Below are 26,960 nucleotides of genomic sequence, written 5' to 3' on the forward strand. Positions count from 1 at the left end.
AACCCAGCCATATCTCTCTCTCTCTCTCTCTCTCTCTGTTTCTCAAGGCAGCACTGAGAAAACTGAGTTCAGCTGGTGCAGGATAACGGTAGTTTCTACTTTTGGAGTCTGTGTGTTGGGGGGTGAGTAGATTAGGGGCAGGGCATCCTCTAGAGAAGACACTTAGCTTTTGGTTTCATTGTGCACAGTGCCTTTGTTACATCTTTGGTGCATCTCTTTGTTCGGGCATTTGTCTGATTAGCTGATAGTTTGGAAAAGATGAAGAAACAATCTCTTTGCTCTGGGATACATATGGGATAAACATAGATATGAACTTGGACAGAACATTGGCTTCGTTCCCATTTCCACTACAAATCAGTGTCAATTCCATTAGGGTAGGAGAGATTCTCTTATGTAGGAAAAGCCTGATATTCAGATGTGCAGGATCCTGAGTCAAAAGTCCCAATGAGTAGAGTTTAAGTGACTTAGGAATAAAACTCCCATTAACTTACAATCAGACCCCTCTTTCTAAAATCATGTTAGTGTGCCAAGAGAGTGTTCATTTATTATGATCATTAGTACTGTTCCTCAGTATTACATAGGAGGTCATTTTTTAAACAAATAGCTTTCACAATATATAAGATCTTTAAGCTTAAAAAGGATTAAATTACTGTCTAAAATTTATCCCCATAAGTCACCAACAAATCCTTTGTGCACTGAATCTGTAAGTTTGGGTAGTCAGGAGTTTTGTTAAACTCTCTGCACAATTCCTATATTTTAGATGATCAAATGCTCTCATTTTCCTTTGACTTTCCATGACATTCTCGCAGTGTCTGAGAGCTCTGTCTGCTGGAAATCACTGACCATGATGTCTTGCCCACGTCACGTGTTCTTCACCTGCTCATTCAGACTCTTAGGGATCACTCTAAGTATTCCAATAATCGTTGGGGTCATCTGTGTTCTATTTTTTGTGACAGACCCAGACCAGTGAGGTACAGGAGTCTGGTAGAGGGCAAATATATTGGTCACTGGATGAGTAGTTTTCTGTTCCCTGAGTGACCAGAGCAGGGGCTGCACTAGAGTAATCAGGAACCTGCTAGAACCAATTAAGGCAGACAGGCTGATGAGATCACCTGCAGCCAATCAAGGCAGGCTAATCAAGGCACCTGAGTTTAAAAAGGAGCTGTTACAGGAGGCACTATAGACAGCTGCAATCCACAGGGCCCTGGGCTGGAACCTGGAGTAGAGAGCCAGCCCGGGTTCCCCCCGAACCTCCCAACTCCTGACCAGACACAGGAGAAGTTGATCTAGACTGTGGGGAAGATCACTGATGTGAGCAAATCTGCCAAATAAGCGCAGGACTCACCAAAGTAGAGGAGGGACTTTGTTACAGTTTCCATAATCAATCTAATTTATGAAAGTGTTCTTCATACTTTGCAGTCTTATCTTTTTGGTTTTTTTTATGACACTATCTGCTAGCATGGTGATATATATTAATATTTGGCCTATTTTTCTGCACTGCTCAGTCTGTGAAAATTGCCAGATCCCATAAAATCTTAGCCTCTTCATTCTCTACAGCGTTTCTGGTTTGGTGGTTGTAATAACACACAATTTGTTTAAATATGTACTTCCACAGAGACTCCAGTGCAGGAACTTGGTCGCCTCATGTGTGTGTTCTCTCCTAGCCAGGCTCTGCAGGCACTCCACAGTCTCTTCCTTTTCAGAACACATTGTTCATTTCAGGGAGCAGGTTTGTTGCTTGATCTTACTTCTATGTAAATAACCCTTAAGGAATCCTCTTGTGCACTCATATTGAGGCTCTCTGTCTCTTTTCTGATATGCTTCTAGAAGACATGAGTTTATGCATCTTCTACCTCTAACATGTTTGATCTCTCTCCACCACTATCCATGCACTCATTTCTGTGTAAAACTTTGGAGTATTTCTGTGGGGATTTTGTTTCTACTATCTTTCATGATTTCTTGGGCTGGGATGCACTCTCGGTCATTGCTTTTTATCACCACCTGATGATCTTTTTCTCTGTCTCACTTTTAATATGTTTTGATGTTTTGTTCTTGATTATCAATTTCTTCCTCCACGGATAGCAGATCTTTTCCTGTATCACACTGTTAGACGTGTTTTCTGTGTTTTTATTGCTATTCAATACTCGTTGCATCACTAGCAGCTTTCTGGTTTGGATGTCCAATTTTTATTTATCCCCTTGATTCCACTTGCTATCCCCGGCATTGTGCCACACTACTGTTGATCCTGTGTTATTGCTCTACCAAAATGTTTGCATGTGGGTCAATATGACTAATCTCCCTTTTCAGGCTTTCAGTCTCCATTTGCATAAATAACTCCTTTTGCTATTAACCTCTCAGTTGTCCAATGAGTCTTTTCTCAGTCATTTCTTTCTCGGTGTTGTCATTTCTCTTCTTCAAGTCTTGGTGTATTCATGTCCTCCAGCCTCTCTCTTCTGGTTTTGCCAAAATCCAACCTTAGTGCAAACCAAGAAGTGATCTAAGAGCCCTTTTCACTCTTTGGCTGAAAATGATCACTGGTTTTCTTGAATTGTTTGGACAGTTGCATGATATCAACCTGGGGTTACCCACTTCCACACATACACCTTGGCAGTGGAGGAGCCTGTCATACAGCCAAGTTCTTGTGAGACCCTTTTTATGGCATTTGTAATATTTATCAATTTGCCTGTATTTGATTGGGTTGCCAGCCTATGTCCAAACCGGCATTTCTAATTCTCAGGGGTTTATTATTAATTATTATTATTGTTGTTGTTGTAGAAATCCTAGATATTTTAATAGAGATGAATCCAATAATATACTATAGATATAAAGTACTCTACAACAGTGGTTTTTAACTTGTGGTCCACAGACCCCTGGAGTTTAAGATTCTCAAAGGGGTCTGCACCTATATTTTTGGGGGTCCACAAATCAAAAAAATGTCAAAAACCACTGCTCTACAAAAATTACAAAATGTAATAGACAGAGAGTTACTTATCGAATTGGCCAGATCCCAAATTCAGTGGGTATGATCAACCATAGCTCCATTGGAGTAAAGGGGCCAGATACCCAACTGGACTAAAAACTGCTATATCTCTGCTGAAGTTAAAGGAACAGATTAAAGAGTTATTTAGCCAGAGAGAAACCAAACGCAAGTGAATGACTTGTGGTTAGGGCCCTCACCATGCATGCAGGAGATCCAGTACCCAGTCCCCTTTCTCCAGCGCTTCTTTCATTATTTAACCACAGTGGAACAGATTCAACAGGAGAGCCTAAGCAAGGCCCTCATCAGTCTGTCCCATTGTTCCAGCTGGGAGGGGATTTTGTGAATACCTATGGGGAAAACTTCTGTGATTTAGGTTCTTAATGTGGTGGATAGGGATCAAAGTCCTATTGTGTATTTGGCCCATTTTATCATTGTAGAACACACAAATTCCAGGAAGATTATCACTGTTGGTTTTCTAAATCTTGTCTATTTAAAGAACATATATTTTTAAATGATAGAATAGGGCTCTCTTTATGTTCATCCTACTGAAAAGATGACCTCTAGATGACAGTTCAATTCACTTTTATGATCTGAGTAAATTGTATTTATTTATTTGTCTCATAGGTCCTAGTTTTGCTGAAAAAATATCAATGGAAAATCAAACCACATTGACCGAATTTATTCTCCGGGGACTTGACAGTGACCCTCAGATGCAGATTTTCCTCTTCTTGGTGTTTTTAGTTATTTACCTAATCACTCTGGGTGGTAACATAGTGATCATGGTGGTGATAAGAGCTGATTCTCACCTTCACACCCCTATGTACTTCTTCCTCTTCCATTTATCCTTTGTTGATATCTGCTATTCCTCAGTCACTGTGCCTAACGCGCTGAGGAACTTCCTAGCAGTGCACAAAACTATTTCTGTCAATGGCTGCATTGTCCAGATGTTTTTCATCCTCCTCTCAGCTGGTGCTGAAGCTCTCATTCTCTCAGCCATGTCTTATGACCGCTACGCTGCCATCTGTGACCCACTGCGTTACATGGAGAGAATGAGCAAAGGGATCTGTGTTCTGTTGGTGAGTGGGGCATGGACAATAGGCTTCTTCCATGCCTTGCTTAATACTATTTTTACCTCCAAGTTGTGTTTCTGTGGGCCCAATGAAATCAACCATTTCAGCTGTGAGCTCCCTCCTCTGTTACAACTGGCCTGCACTGACACCCTCACCAATCAAGTGGTGCTTCTTACTTCTTTTGTGACATTTGCATCAAGTGCCTTCCTCCTCAACCTGATATCCTACATTCACATCATCTCCACCGTCCTTAGGATACGCTCTGCAGAGGGCAGGCATAAAGCCTTCTCCACCTTCAGCTCCCACCTTATTGTAGTTGGCTTGTTGTACCTGACAGGTTTTCTCCAGTACACAAAGCCAAGCTCAGTCTCTTCTGAAGTGCTGGATGAAATATTCTCCATCCAGTACAGTGTCTTGACCCCCATGTTAAACCCATTATCTACAGCCTGAAAAACAAGGAGGTGAAAACAGCTTTAAGGAAAATGTTGGGAAAATTAAAGTTTCTCAAGTGATGTTAAGTATCAGAGGGGTAGCAGTGATAGTCTGGATCTGTAAAAAGCAACAGAGAGCCCTGTGGCACTTTTAAGACTAACAGATGTATTGGAGCATAAGCTTTCATAGGTATTCACCCACAAATGCTTATGCTCTAGTACATCTGTTAGTCTTAAAGGTGCCACAGGACTCTCTGTTGCTTCAAGTAATGTTGATGATCTTAAATAAATTAAATTACATATGTTTACATCAGAGAGCATAGAACTGTGGATAACTTTTGTTTGGGAAATTCCCAGCTCAGGTAACTGATGGACATGTTGGAACAAAACCTCAATTGGTCTAAATGAGTGTGGCTCCATTGAAGTCAACGGGCCAGATTCCTAGTTATACAAGAGTAACTGAAGCAGAGGGGACTGGATCTTGGGTCTCCTAAATCCAGAGTGAATGCTCTGAGCACCGGGCTGTAGAGTCATTCACACAGTTCTTCCTTTTCTCTATGTCCATATCTCTTTAATCTGGCCCACTGTCTATAGGGGAGCTATGGCCAATTTATGCCAGCTGAGATTCTGGCCAGTTCCATAAAAATAATCTCTTCATTTATTAATCTCTGTCCTTTTGTTTTTTGACTAATTTGTTTAAACCCCATTTAATATCAGTTATCTTATTCTATCCTCCTAAAATCTCAAGGATTTTCAATAATAATTAATAAGGATAATATAATAATCATTGGAGCCAATGGGTTTACTCCCCAGGGAGGGCTAGATTGACAAAGGAATTTAGGCTTGAACAGGAGAGTTAGAGAGAGACTGACATGAGTGTGTCCTGGTGGTTAGAGCATCCACATTGTTTGGGAGAGAGCCCACCTTTAAATCCTGTCTCTATCAGGCCCTTGACGTGGGGCTCTACCACATTCCAGGTGACTACCCTGACCATTGGAATAAAAGTTATGAGCCGTCTCCTCCTTCTAATTCCTTATCCTTCCTCCTTGAGCCCCAGTTTCATGTGAAAAAAACATTAGGTGGGGTTAGAGGGTTCCTAGCTGAGAATGACAAGCAGAAGGATTTGTTTCCCTCATGGGGATAGGGGGACTGAACTCATCGACAGCAGCAGGGCTTAGAACACACCCTACTCCTCAGCATCTCCCATTGACTAGGGAACCACCTATTATCATGTTAGAACATAAGAACAAATGAAAGACCATTCCAGGTTAGACCAACGGTCCCTCTAGCCCAGTATCATGTTTCTGCCAGTGGCCAGAGACAGATTCTTCAAAGAGAATGAACAGAACAGACAATTATTGAGTGATACATCCCCTGTCATCGAGCCCCAGCTTCTGGTAGTCAGAGGTTTAGGGACATCCAGAACAGGGGGTTGCCTCTCTGGCATTCTGGACTAATAACCATTGATGACCTATCTTCCATGAATTTATCTAATTGTTGTTGTTGTTTTTTAACTGTCTCCAGCTCAAGAAAAAGGGAACAAGAGATGTTGTTAAAATGAAAGCCTGATTTAATATTTTATATTTCAAACGCTTTTTTTCCTTCTTGTCTTTAATAGAAAGATTTGTGTGTGTTTGGCAGGGAATTAAACAGACTGAGGTCTCTGCAAACCGAACTCTGAACCTCGTTTAAAACTGTTTAATGTTGGACAGTGACTGAGTTATGTGGGTTAATCCCTGAAACATGACATTTATTATCCATTCAAAATAAGTTGTCATAATTAATGATCATAAACCTGAATATATTTTTCTTATCCAAATCTTATCTGAATATTGCTACATTTTTGGTCTTCAAAGTCTCTCTGTCATAAGAAATTCCACTAACTAATTATGTGTCTTCTTCACGTCATCAGCACATGCACAGAACACTCTCCTAACAGTGGTTCACCAAATCCTCAACCTCATCTTATGAAAATCTTACCGGAAGAAAGAGAGGAGGTCTTCACTGAGTGGGCGTCTTCATTTCCCTATTATGTTTTTTGGAGTCTCTTCTTCTCTATAGACATGATACTACATGTACTTGAATGTTTAGACTAAATGGACATACCCGTACAGCCTGTCTGCATTCAGACCTCCAACTGAGGCTAACGAGACTTCCACTTACAGACCACCTGTAGGACTGAGTCTAATCAACATTATGCATGATCCCCAACCTGCAGATAGATTCACACTCGTGCTAGCATTCAGTACTCACACTTAATTTCAATAGAATTATTCATATGTACTACATATTGACAGGAGTAAAGTTCTTTCTGGATTGGGCACTATATGCCTATTTATATGAGCATTTGTATTTTCACTAAACCTACCAAATTGAAAAATGAGATCTGCAAGATGTAAATTAGGCCTGCACTTTCAGAGGGCTCTGAATTCTGGGCATTGAGGAACAGACAGGAGCAGATCTTGAATACAATGGAAATGAAAATGTAAAGATGGATATTTCGACTTTTGTGGCTGGACCATGTTTGGAGCTAATGAAATAGGGGAAATGTTAAGGTGGTACCAGTTAAAAAAAATGCTTAGGGAATCAACGCATAGGTGGTTTGGCCATGTGAAAAGAAAAGCAGAAGAATGCACAGGAAACAGGGAGTTAAACTTAGAAGTGGAGGAAAAGAGAAGAGTTAGCAGACCCAGAACTAGCTGGATGGATGTCATATTAAGGACATAGACTCATAGACTTTACGGTCAGAAGGCACCATTATGGTAAACCCCTAACCTATGTCTGAGTTATTGAAGTCCTCAAATTGTGGTTTGAAGACCTCAAGCTGAAGACAATCCTCCAGTAAGTAATCCGTGCCCCATGCTGAAGAGGGAGGTGAAAAATGTCCAGGGCCTCTGCCAATCTGCCCTGGAGGAAAATTCCTTCCCGACTCCAGATATGGCAATCAGTTAAACCATGAGCATGTGGGCAAGACTCAACAGCCAGCACCCAGGAAATAATTCTCTATAGTAACTCAGATCCCAACTCATTTAACATCCCATCATAGACCACTGGGCATATTTACCTGCTTATAACCAATGATCAGTTACTAAATTAATTACCAAAATTAGGCTATCCCATCATACCACCCCCTCGATAAACTTATCAAGCTTAGTCTTAAAACCAGATATGTCTTTTGCCCACACTACTCCCCTTGGAAGGCTGTTCCAGAACTTCACTCCTCTTTGTCTAATTTCAAGTCTAAACTTTCTAGTGTCCAATTTATATCCATGTGTTCTTGTGTCCAGATTGGTACTAATCTTAAATAATTCCTCTCCCTCCCTGATATTAATCCCTCTGATATATTTATAAAGAGCAATCATATCCCCCCTCAATCTTCTTTTAGTTAGGCTAAACAAGCCAAGCTCTTTGAGTCTTCTTTCATAAGACAGGTTTTCCATTCCTCGGATCATCCTAGTAGCCCGTCTCTGAACCTGTTCCACTTTGAATTCATCCTTCTTAAACATTGGAGACCAGAAATGCACACAGTATTCCAGATGAGGTCTCACTAGTGCCTTGTACAATGATAATAACACCTCCTTTTATCTTTGCTGGAAATACCTCGCTTGATGCATCCTAAGACTGCATTAGCTTTTTTACCGGCCATATCACATTGGTGGCTCATAGTCATCCTGTGATCAACCAATACTCCAAGGTCCTTCTCCTCCTCTGTTACTTCCAACTGATGTGTTCCCAATTTATAACTAAAATTCTTGTTATTAATCCCTAAATGCATGACCTTTCACTTTTCACTATTAAATTTCATCCTATTAATATTACTCCAGTTTAAAAAGTCATCCAGATGTTCCTGTATGATATCCCGGTCCTTCTCTGTGTTAGCAATACCTCCCAGCTTTGTGTCATCCACAAACTTTATCAGCACATTCCGGCTTTTTGTGCCAAGGTCAGTAATAAAAAGGTTAAATAAGATTGGTCCCAAAACTGATCCTTGAGGAAGTCCACTAGTAACCTCTTTTCAGCCTAACAGTTCACCTTTCAGTACGACCCATTGTAGTCTCTCCTTTAACCAGTTCCTTATCCACCTTTCAATTTTCATACTGATCCCCATCTTTTCCAATTTAACTAATAATTCTCCATGTGGAACCGTGTCAAATGCCTTAATAAAATTGAGGTAAATTAGATCCACTGTGTTTCCTTTGTCTAAAAAATCTGTTACCTTCTCAAAGAAGGAGATCAGGTTGGTTTGGCATGATCTACCTTTTGTAAAACCATGTTATATTTTGTCGCAATTACCATTGACCTCAATGTCCTTAACTACTTTTTCCTTAAAAATTTTTCCAAGACCTTATATACTACAGATGTCAAACTAACAGGCCTATAGTTACTCAGATCACCATTTTTCCCTTTCTTAAAAATAGGAACTATATTAGTGTCGGAGAAAAACTCAGTTCTCGCTTTATGTTTGAGTGCAGCAAAATCAGATATTTTATTCTAACTCCAGCAATTGCAATAGAGGGAGGGAGTGCCCTAGGACACTGGGTTGCCCCAGTCCCGGACAGATCTCTCAACAGGTAAACAATTACAGCAAGCATTTATACCTTTGTTACAGACAATAACAAGCAATAATACAGACAATAATGAGCAACAGCTGCATTTTGTTTATACGTAGGCTATCCTGCTATCTTATTTTCCTCACATTGTGCGCCAGTCTACGTATTTAATTATCAGTGCAAGGTCGTGATAACTTCTCACACAGTTCTTTCCTACTCGCCTCACAGTAACCTTGCTTCTACAAATCTCATGTCATTAGGGTTACAGCTGGCCTAACTCTTGCTAACAGACTGACATGCATTAAGATCCCCTACAAATCCTTATCAATTCTTTCCCTACTTCCACACTAGCAATTCTCCAGTCGTGCTGTACAACCCCTGAGTTTACTGATTCATTAAAAAATCTTGCAAATGGACTTCCAATTTCATGTGCAAGTTTCTTTAATATTCTTGGATGAAGATTATCTGGGCCCTCTGATTTAGTGCCATTAAGCTGTTCGAGTTTGGTTTCTACCTCGGATGTAGTAATATCTACCTCCATATCCTCATTCTCATTTGTCATCCTTCCATTATCCCTAAGCTCCTCATTAGCCTTATTAAAGACTGAGGCAAAGAGTTAACTGTTTTACATAAGCTAGTTTTTCTTTTAAGTTAGCCTGTGCATGTGCTTTATATAAAGTGTGTAAATTTAAAGCTTTTTTTACAGCAGATTTTCTTTCTGCAAGATTTAAAAATCAACCTAAAGGCTGGTATATTACTACAACAACTTGTGTTATTTACAGTGTTTGACTTTTCATTCCTTTGTTTAAAGAGCTGCATTTTTTTAAACACACCACTGGTCAAAAGCCGCTCCCCTTGGGATGTTGTGATTGGTTCAGAGAAATATATTCTAGGATGTTGCTATAGAACAGTTCCTGATTGGCTCATTCAAGAGGCACAAGTTGACTCAGGCTGGCTGGCTGGCTGACCCTGGTTTTGCTGGCATTTGCCTAGAAGTAGCTGCAGGGGTAAGACCCTTTTCTCTTTTCTCTGCCACGTGGTCAGTGACACAGGAGAGAGAGATTAGAATAAAGACAGAGATAGATCAAAAGTGCCCAGATGACTTGGAAGCTTAACTCCCATTAATTTTCTATGGCAGCTAGATTCATCAATTTTTAAGCCCAGAAAGGATCATTAGATCTTCTATTCTGACCTCCTGTATAACAAGGACCATTACATTTCACCCAGTTGCCCCTGGAGTGAGTCCTAAATCCTATCCTCCAGGAAAGCATCCAGTCTGATTTGGTTCTGATAGTTAATCACCATCACTGTTAATCACCATCACTGTTAAAAAGATGTGCCAAATTATTAATTTCAATTTGAGCTTCTTGCCCTTGGATCTCATTATTCCAAGGTTAGGCTCCTTAGCCACTGAAGCACTTTAGAAAAAAAAATCCCCGCAATGAATAAAAATGTAATAAACCCAGGTTGCTTGTGAGCCACCTGTAGTTAAATATTTATTGAAATTCTTTGAGTAATTCTGAATGAGTGCATTTGTGAACATTGTGTGGTTCTTTGTGAAAAAAAAATGGAAAAAAAATCACTGTATGCATCACTTGCTCTAAATTATTCACCCATCTCTATAGATGTTAGCCTTGTTTGACCTTAGTATGAAATTTGTATCAGTTGTGTTAACCATTTTGTGTTCTTACTTAAAATGAACAATCAGATTACAGTGGAACATATTCAGGCTATTCTGGCACTGAGGCTAACAAGTGAAAATGCTGAGATACAATGGCTCATTTACTTAATATTCAGTGGGTGGAAGGCAGCAGGGTTGTGAAATGTTATCTCAAAAAGAACTAGACAACTGATTTGGAAATTAACAGGCAATAAAAACTCACCATTAGGAATAACAGACCAGATTCTAACTACCAGTTAACCTTGTGCAAATCTGGAGTAACATCATCAGCTTCAGTAAAGTTACTCTGTGTTTACCAATGGTGTAAATAAGATTGCAACATGGCCCAATATCTCTTGCTCTCATCGGGGCATAAATTTCCTTTCTTTTTTTCTTCCCTTTGCAGGCTAGAAAAAAAGCCACGGAGGAATCTTATAGACACGTTTGTTTGCCAGGCAGCAGAAATACTGTGATTCTGCACAGTGCAAATTCCTGTCTTAGAATAGACTCTTGTGAGAATTGACAAACCAACATGTATGTATATGTATCATACAAAAGCTGTCTATCAATGTACCTGCCTTAGGAATTTTTTCCGTACTCAGCAGTGGGTGCCAGATAAGTACATTGAATAATGCGACTCTGTGAGAGGGACAAAAAAAAATCAGATATACACTGCAGCTGAATTGTGAACTGGCAGAACCAGAAATCACTCCAAAGCGGGGCCAGGTCTACACTGGGAAATTAGGTTGGTATAACTGCGTTGTTCAGGCCTCGCAGTGAAGTGGTTTGGGTTACTATATAGACGATAATTAAAGTCCAAAAAATGGTAACCACAATAAAGTGGGAGAAGCAGGTGGAAATACATCCAGTCTAGATTTTAAAATTGTAAGTGATGCAGCAAATCAAGAAAAGTTAGAGGTGTTTTTTTTTTAATAAAACCATTTTCTGGAGCTACCATTACAAACATAAAGCATCTTCTTTTAAAAACCAAACACTTTAGAGTGGGTGACTTGTACAATTATATTTGCATAACACTAACATGGCTCGAACCTGGGAATCTCTGGATGGAAACATCTGAGCTGAAAGACCCAGCTTTCTTGGCTAGTGGTGTAGCAGGCACATCAATCTATAGATGGCCTAGTCACCAGTAGCAGAGGCCAGACAGTCAGCTTGAGCAGTAGTGCTGACACTTCCAGAATTCCCCTGGCCAGGGAAGCCCATCCGAAGATCAGAGACTTCCCAGTTCAGTTCTCCATACAGGCCACTACTTGCAACGCTGACACCCTCGGGTTCACCATCAGCATCAGAGATCAAACTTGGTCCTCTGGACCTTCATAATATATGAGCCTCTCCTGCAGAGCTAAAAAAGCCCCCTCTCTCTCCCTCTCTCAGCCAGTGCTGTAGCAGCCTCATCACACTGTAGCTTGCGTACCACCAGTGGAGGGGGACAGAGTGTCACACTGAGCAGACATGGCTTATACTTGAACTAAGCAGTTTCACTAGCCTCCATCCTATACCATTCACCCTTCAGCATTGCTCACTGGGGCTTCTCTCCAGGCAATGACAGCTCCATGAGAAGCTGGGCTCAGGGATGTATCACGGGGGAGGGAGAGAGGCAGAGGGGTTGCTCAGAACTCACAGGAACCATTTTCGGGGGGGGCAATACTCATGCATGCACCCTCTCACTCCCTACAGCAGTTGGTGGTCTCCACAGGTGCTCTGTCTACCTCCTTCCCCCTCTGTGTGGTTGCATCAACCATCAACCCCAGTTACCCACTCCTGCACAGGTGTGCTGTGCTATCTGGTGGGGAGTCTGCAAGTAGGGACCTGGATCAGGAGAGTTAGAGGAGGTAGAAGATCCAGGTAGAAATCAGAAAAATCTGAATACTGGATTTTTCAAAACCCAGGGATTGTTTGGAGTTTTTCGGTAAACAATGAAAATGAAGGGCCATATTTTTAAGAAAGAGAGGCCAATATTTCATAATCATGACTCATGAATTTGCATGCCTCCTTTTTTCACTCTCCAGCTTAAATTGGCCAAGTTTTCAAAAGAAGGGTGCTCAGTACTTCAGGGCCCTTACAGGCATCTCAAGTTCACCATCTGAAATCACCAGTCATGTTTGATAATCTTGGCCAAAACATACACTAATTTGTTAAATATTTAATGGTGACAGGGGGTTGGGGGCTCTTGAACACTGATTCTGCAATGACCTTACTAGCAAAGTAATACTTTATTCCTTCAGTAGCTCTGTTGAAATAAGCAGTGCAAAATCCTATTCACTGGGAGTTAGGGTATCATAGTGCGGTCCATAAATAACACTCACAAGATCTGACCTTCAAACAGAAAGCTGGTCTAAAGTTTAACTAAAGAAAACCTGGCAGGAGACCTTTTCAAAGCTGCAAATGGGAATTTAGTGCCCAACTCTCATTGACTTATGAGGGATTTGGGCACCTGACTACCCCTTTATGCCTTTGGCATTCTTTCCCAACCATACTAAACAGTAACACTCCCATGGACTTCACTTGCACAGGATTGGAGCCCTGGGGCTTTTCATCTTCAAAGTGATCCACGCAGCGTAACTCATTGCTACTCACAAACTGCCTGGGTGGTAGGTGTTGTATAACCCAGCATTAGGAAGGTGAAAGAAGATGAGATGAGATAATGCAGCATTTTCTTCTTTATAACTTAATTTTGTTTGAATGAAAAGGAGTAGAGGGGAAACAAGGATCCATTGATCTGTGCGATGGTGTATGTCAAGTTTGAATCTCTGACATGACTTCTTCATTCAGGATTTCAGGGAGTGGGAGGTGGATTCTGCCATCTGTCTTGCCTCTCTCTCTCTCTTCCCCTCATCCACCTCATTTCTCTCATTAAAGAGACCTGTATTTGCCTATGAGGACACCCCAATTCTGCTCTCCCACTTGGTTCACTGTGTCGGAGATCCATTGCCAAAAGTTAATTATACATATGTATTTTCTTAGAAATTAAAGAAAACCAAATTAATAGAGTTAAATTTTAGACCTCAGAGGGGAAAAAAGGTAACAGAGGGTCAGGCTGATGAGAAGGGGGAAAAGAGGGGACAATTGGACCAGGGCCCTGAGCTGACAGGGCCCCCCAGATCATCTGTAACTGGGGGCAAATGGGAAGAGGTGGCGATCTAGAAACTGGATGTATGCTCAATGGGCCTGAGAGGGAAACTTCTAACCTCAGGAAATCTGCCTCTTAACCAGCTGCTCTGCTTATTGCAAAATAACAACTCACAAGTTTAAACAGTAAACTTTAAGGGCCCGATCCATCATGCTTCCTGCTCTTTTGGATAGATTCATGGGGCTCGATTCATGAAGAACTTAGACATTGGGTTGCTGAGTGTTGCAGTGCCTAACTTTTTAGTTTTGAAAATCATTGCCCTTCACAAAGCCTGACCTTGGCCCCCCAGCTGCCTACACAATGACGGGTGGGAGAGAAAGATACCTCAGAAGGGGCTCCACAAAAGCCAGGACACGAGGCAGGCAGCCTCCTAAACTTGCTAGTGGGAGATGCTAAGAAGTGCTGAGTCCCGCCTCTCCCAGGGAGTTCAGTGCCTAAAGCCTGATCTACACTAGGCTGGGGGGAGCAGAGGGGGAGGCAGCATTGATCTAAGTTATTCATCTTAGCTACGTGAATAGTCTCATTGCTTTCATTTCTTGGCACTACAGAGAATTGCTTGAGTGCTGACCCAGCGCGGTGTCATTGGTAGCTTGTTACAGAGAGTGAACTTCAGGGATCTTGTCCCAAGGGGAACAAAACAGCATTTAAACCATTCACAAGAAATCAGGTTTAATCTTGGAGGCAGCTCAGGAAAGGCTCTTTGTTCCACTACCACAGATAACCCTACATACCTTGAGTGGTTTCACTGCTCCGGGTAAAGGGTCCAAGGATCACATCCATAGACCTATTGGATGTCTTGAGATGCTCTATTCCGGATGCAGATAGACTAGATAGTCTACCTACCTACTTATTGATTTGACTAAGAAAACAGAGAAAATCACAAGTCAGAAGGATCTCTCCATATCTATACTCTCTGTTTAAAAGGCAGGTGAGTTAATTCATGTTCTTATTCATTTTAATCTTTCAATTTAAAAGGTGCAGATCCTGCTCCACTTATCTAGGGGTGGGTCTCTCTGCAGAGTCCCATTGAATTCTGCCGGGATGCAACACTGCTCACACTGTCAGTTACAGCACAGAGGTCATGGCTGGCAACCTAGCTACAATATGAATCACCCAACTCTCTCCCTTGCTTATAGGGTGACCAGACAGCAAGTGTGAAAAACCAGGATAGGGGGCGGTGGGTAACAGGACCCAAAAATTGGGACTGTGCCTATAAAATCGTGACATCTGGTCATGGTACTTGCTTGCAACAACTCTGAGACAAATGAGATCTGTTGGTGCATGTTAGCAATAGTGTGTGTTTGTTAGGGGGTGGGGAGGTTGGGGATAGGGGATTCTCTGAAGATGGCCCTTAGCTTTGGAGTTCACTTTGCACAGAATCTGCCTATGACATTCAAGTTCTAGTGTAAGATTCCTTTGCTTGGACATTAGACTGATGAGCCGATAATGGGGAAATGATTCAGATGCTCTCTGGCAGACATTTGGGTTTAAATATTGATTTGGTGTTGCACAGAACACTGACTTCACTTTCATTTCCACTAAAAATCAATATTAAAATAGCCTCTCACTTCCAAGAGGGCAGGACAGATTTTCTGATGTATGAACAGCCTGATATTCAGACTTGCAGAACACTAAGTCAAAAGCCCCATTAGATCAGACTTTCAAAGGAACTTTAGAGATTTTTAGACACAAAAATCCCATTAATTTTCAATCAGACACTTTTTCAAATTATGTCAGCATGCCTACATAGTTTTCTGGGCACTTTCCTTTATTATGATCATTATTAATTTTTCTAAGTATTACATAGGGTGGATTTTAGAAAAAAAGAAAGAAATAGCTTTCACAACATACTTAATCTTTAAGCTTAAAAATAAGAAAGGTGTTGTCTAAAATGTATCCCCACGTGTCACCAATAAATCCTGGCTGAACAGACTCTGTAGGTTTGGGTAGTCAGGAGTCTTGTTAAACCCTTTTCAGTATTTCTGCATTTCAGGTGCTTAATTTCATTCATGCTCCTTTGACTTTCCTTCATGTTATCACAGTGCCTAAGAGTGTTGTCTTCTGGTGGTCACTAACCATGATGTCATTACTAACGCGTTCTTGAGCTGCTTGTTCATGCCCTGCTGGGGTTGTCTATGTTCTAGGTTGCCATAACTGCTCCCCTTCGAGGCAGAGTTCTTCATACTCCCCCATCTTCTCTCCTTGTTTCTTTTTTGTGTTTCTGACCACTGGTGCTGCAACATAAATTAACATGGGCTTGTTTCTTGTCTTTTCCACAACTATATGTGGCCTGTTTGACCACACCATTTGGTCTGTGACAATTGCCAGAACCATAAATCTTACCCTCTTCATTCTCTAGAGCGCTTCCACTTTGGTGTTCGTAATAGCACATAGTTTGTGGCAAGTATGTATTTGTACAGAGTCACGAGAACAGACACTTGGCAACCTCACTGTGTCTGTTCATATATTCTCTCCCAGATAGGCTCTTGCAGTTGCTCAACACATGCTCTACCACCTCTTCCTTTTTACAACACATTCTGTGGCTCGGGGAATAGTTCTGTCAGTCCATTTTACTTCTTACATAATAAAGCCTTAACGATTTTAGTTGTTCTCTCATAATGAGGCTGTGTCTCTCTTTTGAGAGATCCTTCTGCAAGCCATTAATTTATTAATCTTCTGTCACCAGTAGGTTCAATCTCTGTTGACCATTGTCAATGCATTGATTTCTGTGTAAGTCTTCCACATCTTTTACTTATTTATTGTCATTGGGTTTTTTTTAGTAATTTGCTTTCTCCTTTCTTTCATGGTTTCGTGGGTTTGGATGCAGCTCAGTCATGGCTTCTTACTGTAATCAGATGATCTTTACTCAGGTTGACTCCTCATATTTTGATATTATAGTCTTCATTATCAATAGTTTCTTCCACAGATAGCAGAGTTTTCCTTCATCACTTTGTGGGATGTATGTTCTGTCAATGCTTGATTGCTATGCAATATGCTAGGCATCACCAGCAGTTGTCTTCTTTGGATGTTAATTTTTTTCTTCTTCTATTGATTCCACCTGATCACTCCAGCAATGTTCTGTAGTACTGGCATCCCACACATATTAATTGCTCTGATCAAGTTCTTAGATTTGAGTTTTGTCCATAGGGTAGTTCTTATATATCTGCAATATTCTTTCCTCACTTTTCTTTCAGTTTCTTATGTTGTAGCTCTGACAGTTTCCCTCATTCCAGGATATATGTATGGGTCAGGCTGAGATATCATGGATAGTTCTTTGCTTGTAACTTGTATGTCCTCAGATTGTTCCAGTCTGGCCATCTTTACAGATGTTGACACACACTTAGCAAAGCCAGCTTGTAGCTTTATATCTTCAACAAACTTTCCCACAAATCATCAATCTCTATAGCTCCTTTTTGTGACTTTTCATGTAGTTTCAGCTTGCCCATGTCTAACAAATTAACTAGTTGTTGATCTTTGCTGATATGACAATCACAATTTATCTCAACAAGCATCCATGTCAGCGGCAGCATTGCTACAACAAACGTCACTGATGCAAACGAATCCCCTTGAAATATTTCTCTTTTAATTTGGACCTCATCAAAGAGTCCCTTCTAGGTAGAGTCAAGTGTTCCAGTTAAGCATAGATTGCTGTAGAAATCAGATAATTTGTGGATGAACCTTGGACACTTTACTTGTGTGGAGAGTCCCACATTCATGGATCACTAAAGATACAAAACAAAGAATGAGACCATTTAACTTCTTCTGTGATCCTCCTGGAAAGCCTGAGTTGTTCTTTTGTCCCTTTCATATTTACTGAGCTTTTTGCTCAGGAGGCAGCATTGCATTGCAAGCTAGCTCTATCCAGATCTTCTTTGCCAGATTTATTGATAGAAATTTCCATGTAGTTGGTCAACCAACCATTTTTGGTCTATAATTCATAGATTACTGAGGCCGCTTCCTCCTCCTCCTTTTATTGTTTTGGTACCAGGAATGTTGTCTCTGTTACTATCCATCTTGGAAATCTGTTCTTCAGACATTTATTAAGTTGTTCAAGCAAACAATCAATCTGTGTTGTAAGACATTTCAGCCAGAATCCATGCATCCCATCTGGTCTGGGTGGCTTTCCATTTTTTATTCTTCTCTGTACTTCGTCTTTTTCTTTCTTTGGTCTTTGTGTATTCCTCTGTGCTGTGGCTTTCTAATTTTTTCTCACTTTTTTAATCCAGTCTGCTGTCTGATTATATTGTACATCCTCAGACCAGATTTCCTTCCAGTAGTGCTGAAACTCTCCCACATCATTTATGGGCTCTCTAGCTTTCCTGTTCTGCTTTTAACATTAATCAGATCAAAATCTCCTAGGGTCTCTGAAGTGACTCTTCTCTTGATACTAAGAACCCTGTGGGAAATCTTTCGAGTCCATGACACTAAGTGATGAGCTTCTCTTTACATTGTTCCTTCATAACTCTCACATCCTTTCATTCAGCTGATATTTTATCTCCGGGCTGTGTGCTGCTCTTTAAATATAATATAATATAATATAATATAATATAATATAATATATAATATAAATCAATACATCCTTATATTTCCTGTACTTTCTTTGGGAGCTGCTACACTCATATTTGTCCTCAATTTCTCTTCCATTTGTGTTTTCTGTTAATCCTGTATTATTTGCTTCTACCAAAATGTTTGCAGGTGGGTCAACATGACTCATCTCCCTTTTCAGGCTTTCAATCTCCATGTCTGTAAATATTCCTCTTTGCAATTAAGCTCTGTTGTCCACTGTGTATAAGTTCAGTCATTATTTTCTCGATTTTTCTTTCCTTCCAGTGTTGGAGCATTCATTTTCCTTCAGGCTTTCTGTTCTGGTTTTGCCAAAATCCAACCTTAGATTATTTCTTGGTATGCACTGAGTCCTTTTCATTCTTTTGTTGAAAACTATCTCTGGTTTCCTTGGATAGTTTGGACAGCTGCATGATATCCACCTGAGGTTACCTGCTTCCACACAATACACCTTGCCTATGGAGGAGCCTGTCATACAGCTAATATCTTCGGAGGCCCCTTCTATGGCATTTAGAATAATTATCAGGTTGCCTGTATTCTCTCTATTTGCTTGAGTTGTCAGTCTATACAAAATGCTGAGTCTTAAACCAGTATTTCTAGGTCCCTGGGGTTTGTTTATTTATTTATTTAATTATTATAGAAATCCTAGATATTATAATAGGGATGAATCCAATTATATACTATAGATATTAAATACTCTACAACAGTGGTTTTGAACCTGTGGTCTGGAGATACGTAGACCATGTCTAAGATTTTCAAAGGAGTCAGAACCTCCCTTCAAATTTTTTAGGGGTCCACAAATGAAAAAAGGCCAAAAACCACTGCTGTACAAAAATTACAAAATGTAATAGACAAAGACGTACTTATAGAATTGGCCAGATCCCCAGTGGATGTGACTCAGCCATAGCTCCATTGGAGTAAAGGGCCCAGATCCCCAACTGGAGTAAAAACAGCTGTATCTCCGCTGATGTTAGAGGGACAGATGAAAGAGTTATTAGGCCAGAGAGAAATAGCAAGTGAGCAAAGAACTTTATAGTCTGCTTGTTAGGTCCCTCACCTTGGATGCAGGAGATCAAGTCCCCTTTCTTCAATGACTTTAATTATTTAACCACAGTGGAACAGATTCAACAGGAGAGGCTAAGCGAGACCCGCATCAGGCTGTTCCTTAGTCCTAGCCTGGCAGGGATTTTGTGAATATCTGTCGGGCCTGATTCTGCAGTTTAGGTGCTTAAAGTGGCAGTTACAAAAGAGGACTTTGGCCCCTATATGGCCCATTTTGTCTCTGTACAATGCACAAATTCCAACCAGTTCACTGCTGTCTGTTTCTCTAAATCTTGTCTATTTAAATACATTTTACAAGATAGAATAGGGCTCTCTTTGCATTCATTCAACTGAACAGATAATGTCTGCATGCCATTTTAGTTCACTTGTGTTAAACTAAATTTATTTATTTATTTGTCTTACAGGTTACAGTTTTCCCAAAATAAATATCAATGGAAAATCAAACCACAGTGACTGAATTTATTCTCCGGAATCTTTCCAGTGACCCACAGATGCAGATTTTCCTCTTCTCAATGTTTTTACTTATTTACATAATCACTCTGGGTAGTAACATAGTGATCATGGTGGTGATAAGAGCTGATTCTCACCTTCACACCCCTATGTACTTCTTTCTCTTCCATTTATCCTTTCTTGATATCTGCTATTCCTCAGTCACGGTGCCTAATATGCTGATGAACTTCCTAGTAGAGCACAAAACTATTTCTTTCAATGGATGCATTGTCCAGATATTTTTCATCAGCCTCTCGATTGCTGCTGAAATTTTCATTCTCACAGCCATGGCTTATGACCGCTATACTGCCATCTGTGACCCGTTGCGTTACATGGAAAGAATGAGCAAACAGATCTGTGTTCAGCTGGTGAGTGGGGCATGGACAATAGGCTTCTTCCATGCCCTGCTTAACACTGTTTTTACCTCCAAGTTGCGTTTCTGTGGGCCCAATGAAATCAACCATTTCAGCTGTGAACTCCCTCCTCTATTACAACGATCCTGCACTGACACCCTCACCAATCAAGTGGTGCTTCTTACTTCTGTTGTGATATTTGGGTCAAGCTCCTTCCTCTTCACACTGATCTCCTACATTTACATCATCTCCACCATCCTGAGGATACGGTCTGCTGAGGGCAGGAGTAAAGCCTTCTCCACCTGCAGCTCCCACCTTATTGTGATTGGTTTATTTTACCTGACAGCCTTTTTCCAGTACACAAAACCCAGCTCAGTCTCCTCTGTGGTTCTGGATGAAATATTCTCCATCCAGTACAGCATCTTGACCCCCATGTTAAACCCCATCATCTACAGCCTGAAAAACAAGGAGGTGAAAATAGCATTAGGGAAAACGTTGGGGAAATTGAAGTTTCTCAAGTAGTGCTGATTATCTTAAATTATATATATATATATATATATATATATATATATATAATTCCAAAACGAGAGAACTGTGGCTGACTTGTGTTTGGGACATTCTCAAGTCAGGTAACTGATGGTCACATTGTGATAACCTCAGCTGCTTTAAATCAGTGTGGCTCCATTAAAGTCTTTGGGACAAGATGTACAAGAGTCACTGGAGCACAGGAGCCTGGACCCTGGGTCTCTTACATCCATAGTGAGTGCTCTGAGCACCAGGCTGCAGAGTCAGTCACACTTTTTTCAGCAGAGAGTACTGAGGCTTGGATTGCCAAAGGAGCCTAATGGATTTAGGTATCCAATCTCAGTGACAGGTTTGGATTTCATACCCCCTCTTACTCCTCTCTTTTCCAAGCCAAACAGCCCCACTCTTTTTAATTTCTCCTCATATGGAAGGTGTTCCATACCCATAATCATTTTGTTGCCCTTCTGTGTACTTTTTCCAAGTCGGATATATCATTTTTGAGATGGGGTGACCAGAACTGCAAGCAGTATTCATGGTGTAGGTGTACCATGAATTTATATAGTGGCGTTATGATATTGTCTGGCTTCTCATCTGTCCCTTACTTAATGGTGCCTAACATTCTGTTAATTTTCTTGGCTGCTGCTGCACATTGAGCAAATCTTCTCAGAGAACTATCCAGGGTGACTCCAGGATCTTTCTTGAATGGTAACAAACAGCTAATTTAGACCCCATCATGTTGTCTGTGTAGCTGGAATTATGTTTTCCAATGTGCTTTACTTTGCATTTATCAGCATTGAATTTCACCTGCCATTTTCTTGCTCAGTCACTCAGTTTTTTGAGATCCCTTTTGTAACTCTTCATAGTCTGCTTTGGATTATCTTGAATAATTTTGTATAGTGTGTAAATTTTTCTACTTCACTGTTTACTCCTTTTCTTACATCATTTATTAATATGTTAAACAACACTGGCTCTAGTTCTCATCCTTGAGACCAGCAATTTACCTGTCTCCATTCAGAAATTTCCCTTTGCACAGAATCTGCCTATGTTGAAAGCTAGGTTCTGGTACAAGTTCCATCTCTTTGCTTAGATATTTGCCTCTTGGGCTGATAATGGTTGAAAGGTTTAGTTTCTCTATAGGGTCATACGAGGACAAACATAGATTGGATATTGGAGACAACATTGGCTTCATTCACATTTTTATTAACAATTGATGTCAAAATAGCCACTCACTTTCATGAGGGCAGGATAGACTCTTGAATATATGTGGAGCTTGACTTTCAGATGGGCAGAACAAAGAGCTAAAATCCTGTTCATTCAGATTTTCAGAGGAGATTAAATGACTTACTTACAGATGTCCCACTAATTTTCTAATGGGCTCTTTTCAAAAATATGTCACTGTGACTGGAGAATGTTTTCCAGGGCACACTCATTTCTTTTTCTTGAAAAATCCTAGCAATTTCAATTATTTCTCCTCATCAGACACTTGAAGTAGAGGTCTCCCATATCCGAGATGAGCACCATAACTACTGAGATAAAAATTATGGTGGAACTCCTCTTCTTAATTCCCTCTCCTTGTTGGACAAAAACAAATTTATATAACTGGCCATGAACAAATGCAGGCTGGAAATTAGAAGAAGGTTTCTCACCAACAGAGGGGTGAGATTCTGAAACAACCTTCCAACAGGAGCTGTAGGGACACATAACTTAATTAGTTTTAAGAGAGAGCTGGGTAAATTTATGAGTTCAACTGTATGATTGCATTTGCTGAGATGTTGGGGGGCATGGCTTAGCGGCCCTGGGCTTCACTTTTGGTTTATGTCTTAGGTTCCTAAAGCTCATGTTTCAGGGTTTATGTTCTCTGGGAAGGTGTTCTGGGACGGTTTTTGTTTGGGGGATTTTTTTGGTCTCCTTCCTCTGAACCGTCAGGGATGGTCACAGTTGGAGATGGGATCTTGGAAGGGGCGGGCCTAGCCTCTGAGGTGGGACCAAGCATTCTCTCTCTCAGATGTTTACCAAGATCGTTCTTGCTCACATAATCAGAGACTGATACTCGACTCTCTCCTAGCATATTTCACTTCAGTTATGACTGTTTCTTTTTTTTACTATATTTTATTTACTTTCATATGTTTTTGTTTAATTTTTAATTTTTTCAATTTTCAATTTTTGAAAATATTTATTTTTTTCTTTTTATTATATTTAACTTTTTATTTTATTCTATTTTATATTTTAATTATATGTTTATAGTTTTATTTTTATAGTGTATATTGTAATTTTTTATAATATTTTATTTCTTTTTAATTTATTTTATAATTTTGATGTATTTGTAAAAGTAAATGTCACTGAAAATGTCACATCCCAGTAGAAAGTTTTGATTTTGATAAATCAACATTTCCATCAGAAAATTTTCAATCGGCATCTAACTGAGTGCTCTAGCCAAGGTGTGGGCTTCAGCTAGAATCCCAGTTTATATATTGCATTATTATCTCTTATCCAGATTATCCCCAGTAATAGGTTTTAAATATATAAATTGAGTGCTTGGCCATATAAAGAGACTTGGAATTTCCTCTATAAATAGCTCTATGGCTATCTCTCTGGCTGACAACTGTAATGATGATGGGGAGGTGAGATGCTTCCAGTTGCCTGATTTCCACTAAAATCAGGCCCACAGAATATCCTATGTGATGCTCTAGGCAGAGAAAAACTCTTTGAGATGCCCTCATCCAAACCCCCAACTTCAGGTCCCTAAATCCCTCACCCTCTAGACCGTAACCCAGCGGTCATTGCCTCATCCCTGTATTCAGAGTCTATGTAATCAATACTGAGAAGATAATTCAATTTTCAGAATGTCACTAAGCAGTCTGAATCAACAATATCCCTTGTTGGAGAAATTCAAAAGTTAATATGCGATGATCATAAAGCAGAATAAAAACAGATCTATATAGTCTAACACAAATGAAATCAAATGATAACCACCTGAAAAGGCTTAGGATGTGAGGGTTTGGACTGGCTCGAACTCACGCATCCTGAGTTGGTTTCTGTTCCGGGATAATGAAAGCTTCTGAAGTCCAAACCAAGCCGATCACAGTCAGCAATTTTGTGGGGTGTTTTACCAGCCCAAAAGAGGCTTATAGAGTTCCGGGAATCCAGTGCCTACAACTTCATTTGCCAGACTCCTCCTGGTAGTGATGTAATGAGGGCAAGGTGAGTGAGGCACTTGCCTTGGACACGGAAGGTGAGGGGCTCAGAAAGTCTCTCTTTTGACAGCAATTCAGCAGCAAGTCCTTCCCTCCGAGAGCACTGACGGACCCGCTGTCAAATTGTCACTGGTCGTCGGCAACTGATAGGGGCTGCTTGTTCGGCTCTTTGGCAGAAATTCGGCGACGGGTCCCCTAGTCCCTCTTTGAGGGTAGGACGTGCCACCGAATTGCTGCCAAAGAATGGCACAATTTTTCCGAGAGGAACCTGCCACCGAAGAGCCAAACGTACTGCCCCTGCCCCTTGCCTCATGATCAAAAATCCCTAGATATGGCTGTCTCCTGGTGATCTGGTTTTCCTACTACACACCACTAGTATCAGCTCTTGGGAGCAGAATAAAGGGAGCAAAGCTTATTCTGTTGCCAATCAGAAAAAAAATAGGGTTTTTACACAAATGTGAGCTTGCCTTAGCAGCAAGTTTGTGTCTCAGTTTTTCTCATTCACTCTCAGATGTCATAAGACTCCATTATATGACTCCAAGCCCCTAGTCTGTGTGCTCAGCCCAGTATTTGGGCAGGTGACCTGAGGGAGCATTTGAACATTAATGCGTTTAAATTGATAATGTGATACTGATATTTAATAAATGCCTTTCCTGTTCTCTTGTAGAGGATGGTTCATTTCTGCCATGGCAGACGCAGAACAGGGAAATCAAACCTCCCTCACAGAATTCATCCTCCTGGGATTTGGGTCTGTCCCTGAACTGCAGAACCTTCTCTTTCTGCTGTTCCTTGTGATTTACAGTGTGACTATGGCTGGAAACATCCTCATTGTTGTGCTAGTTATGACTGATCAGCACCTTCACACCCCTGTGTACTTCTTCCTGGGGAACTTGTCTTGCTTGGAGACCTGGTACACCTCGACCATCCTGCCCAGTATGCTGACCAGTTTCCTGACTGGGGACAAGATCATTTCTATTGGTGGCTGCATCACACAATGTTACTTTGTTGACTTCCTGGCAGGCACCAAGTGTTATCTCCTGGCAGTGATGTCTTATGATCGATACCTAGCGATATGCAAACCACTGCATTATGCAACCCTTATGAATGGCAGTTTCTGCCTCCAGCTAGCAGCTGGGTCTTGGATAAATGCGTTGCTAACTAATTCCATAGTAACTCTTATGATGTTACAATTAACTTTCTGTGGCTCAAATGAAATTGATCATTTTTTCTGTGAATTTACACAAATAATAAATTTCTACCGCAACGACATCTATCAGATGGAGTTTTTAATTACCATTCTGTGTGCTTTATTCACCCTGCCCCCATTTACTTTAACTGGGACATCCTACCTGTGTATCATCTCCACCATCTTGAGAATCCCTTCCACCACTGGGAGGCAAAAGGCATTTTCTACCTGTTCCTCTCACCTCATTGTGGTGACAGTTTTCTATGGGACCCTGATCATTGTGTATCTGCTATCAAAAACCAACACACTCAGAGACCTCAACAAAGTGTTCTCTGTCTTCTACACAATTCTGACTCCTATGACTAATCCCTTCATATACAGCCTGAGAAACAAAGAGGTGAAAGAGGCTCTGAGAAAAAAAATGCCAGTAAATATGTAAATTAATATCTCATGATTTTTAAGCCATTCTCATCATTTTTCCATACCTGTCTCATTAAGTTGCACATGTGGGGATGAATTTATGGGCTTGTTTTTGAGTCAATCTACCCTGCAATCATGGGGTGTGATTTCAGCTGGTGTAGACAGGCCCCAGCAAGCTTTATTCCAGCTACCAAGTACTGGAGCATTAAAGCTGCGGCAGCACATGCTTCAGCTGAGACTAGCCATGCAAGTAAGTTCACAGGGTTCCAGGTGGGCTGCTACAGCCCAGGCTCAAGCACAGGCTGCTGCAGCTCCATTGCTCTGGTACCTGAGCTAGCTAGATTAAAGCTGACTCAGGTGTGTCTCTGCGAGCTGCAGTAACATCACGCCATTGCAGTGCAGACATACCGCTAACTGCAACGTTAGCTCAAGGCCCAACTTGAGTTTAACTCGAGCTGTGACTTTTGTCTTTTATATTGATATATATATACACACAATAATAGACCAATCAATAATGTGTTTGGGGTTTTTTACTGCACCTAGGATTTTTTAACAATTTAAGGCAGAGCAGTTTCGTTGGGTTATCTTTTGTATTCTGGTCAATTTGTTTAGGCAAAACTCTGAAAAACAAGCTAATACTATTTTTGAAAGAGCTCCATTAAACATTTCGAAAGCTATAACATGTCTTTTTATGTTTTATTTTATTCTTGTACAAACTTTCTTTACATGTGGGTTTTGTACAATCTTGCTATTCCCCCAAAACTTATGTCTTCACAATTTACATTCATGTAAGCTAGAGATGACATTACAATGACTATCTCCTCACTTCCGCTTTCAGTGGCAATGGTTCCAAGGTGAAAAATCCAGATACAAGGTCTGGGGACATTCAAATGGAAGAAAATGTTTTGAGACCTTCCAGCAAGCTGACCTTTGGGTCTAACTCACGAGGACTCTCCGGCTGCTGCGTGCACCTCCTTGAAAGACACGGTTAAGCCGACCTAAGCCCCAGTGTAGTGTGATAGACTCAGGCCAGTTCGGAACAGCAGAGTAGTAGAAGATAGATATACAGGCCACTGAATAAGCATTTTTCTATTCCCTGAGTGACCAGAGCAGGGGCTGCTCCAGGCCAATGAGAACACCTGACTCCAATTAACCTGCTAAGAGTCAGGTGAGGCTGTTAAGCACCTGACTCTAATTAAGGCCCCTCTGATTCTTTAAAAGGGCTTTCTCCAGTCAAGCTAAAGGGAGCCAGAGGAGAGGAAGTGCATGCGAGCAAGCGAGGAACTGGGAGCAAGAGACATGCAAGAAGCTGAGAGTGAGTAGGCATAC

At 40.8% G+C, this 26,960-nt stretch overlaps 2 protein-coding genes across 2 annotated transcripts; both read left to right on the forward strand.

Annotated features, from left to right (window-relative positions):
- The first annotated feature begins 3,630 nt into the window (after positions 1-3,630).
- Positions 3,631-4,500, forward strand: LOC115643756 (olfactory receptor 1009-like). The gene has a single exon (XM_030547741.1). The coding sequence runs from the start codon at positions 3,631-3,633 to the stop codon at positions 4,498-4,500; it is 870 nt and encodes a 289-aa protein (XP_030403601.1).
- Positions 4,501-19,895: 15,395 nt separating this feature from the next.
- LOC115643776 (olfactory receptor 1009-like) lies at positions 19,896-20,828 on the forward strand. Its single transcript, XM_030547760.1, has one exon. It carries the CDS (start codon positions 19,896-19,898, stop codon positions 20,826-20,828), a length of 933 nt encoding a protein of 310 aa, XP_030403620.1.
- Positions 20,829-26,960: the final 6,132 nt, after the last annotated feature.

Source organism: Gopherus evgoodei, unplaced genomic scaffold (assembly GCF_007399415.2).
Source record: "Gopherus evgoodei ecotype Sinaloan lineage unplaced genomic scaffold, rGopEvg1_v1.p scaffold_70_arrow_ctg1, whole genome shotgun sequence".
Lineage (NCBI taxonomy): Eukaryota > Metazoa > Chordata > Testudines > Testudinidae > Gopherus > Gopherus evgoodei.

Bases quoted from the DNA above. Each gene is read 5' to 3' on its own strand.
- LOC115643776 (XM_030547760.1), top strand. From the start codon at position 19,896: ATGGAAAATCAAACCACAGTGACTGAATTTATTCTCCGGAATCTTTCC.
- LOC115643756 (XM_030547741.1), top strand. From the start codon at position 3,631: ATGGAAAATCAAACCACATTGACCGAATTTATTCTCCGGGGACTTGAC.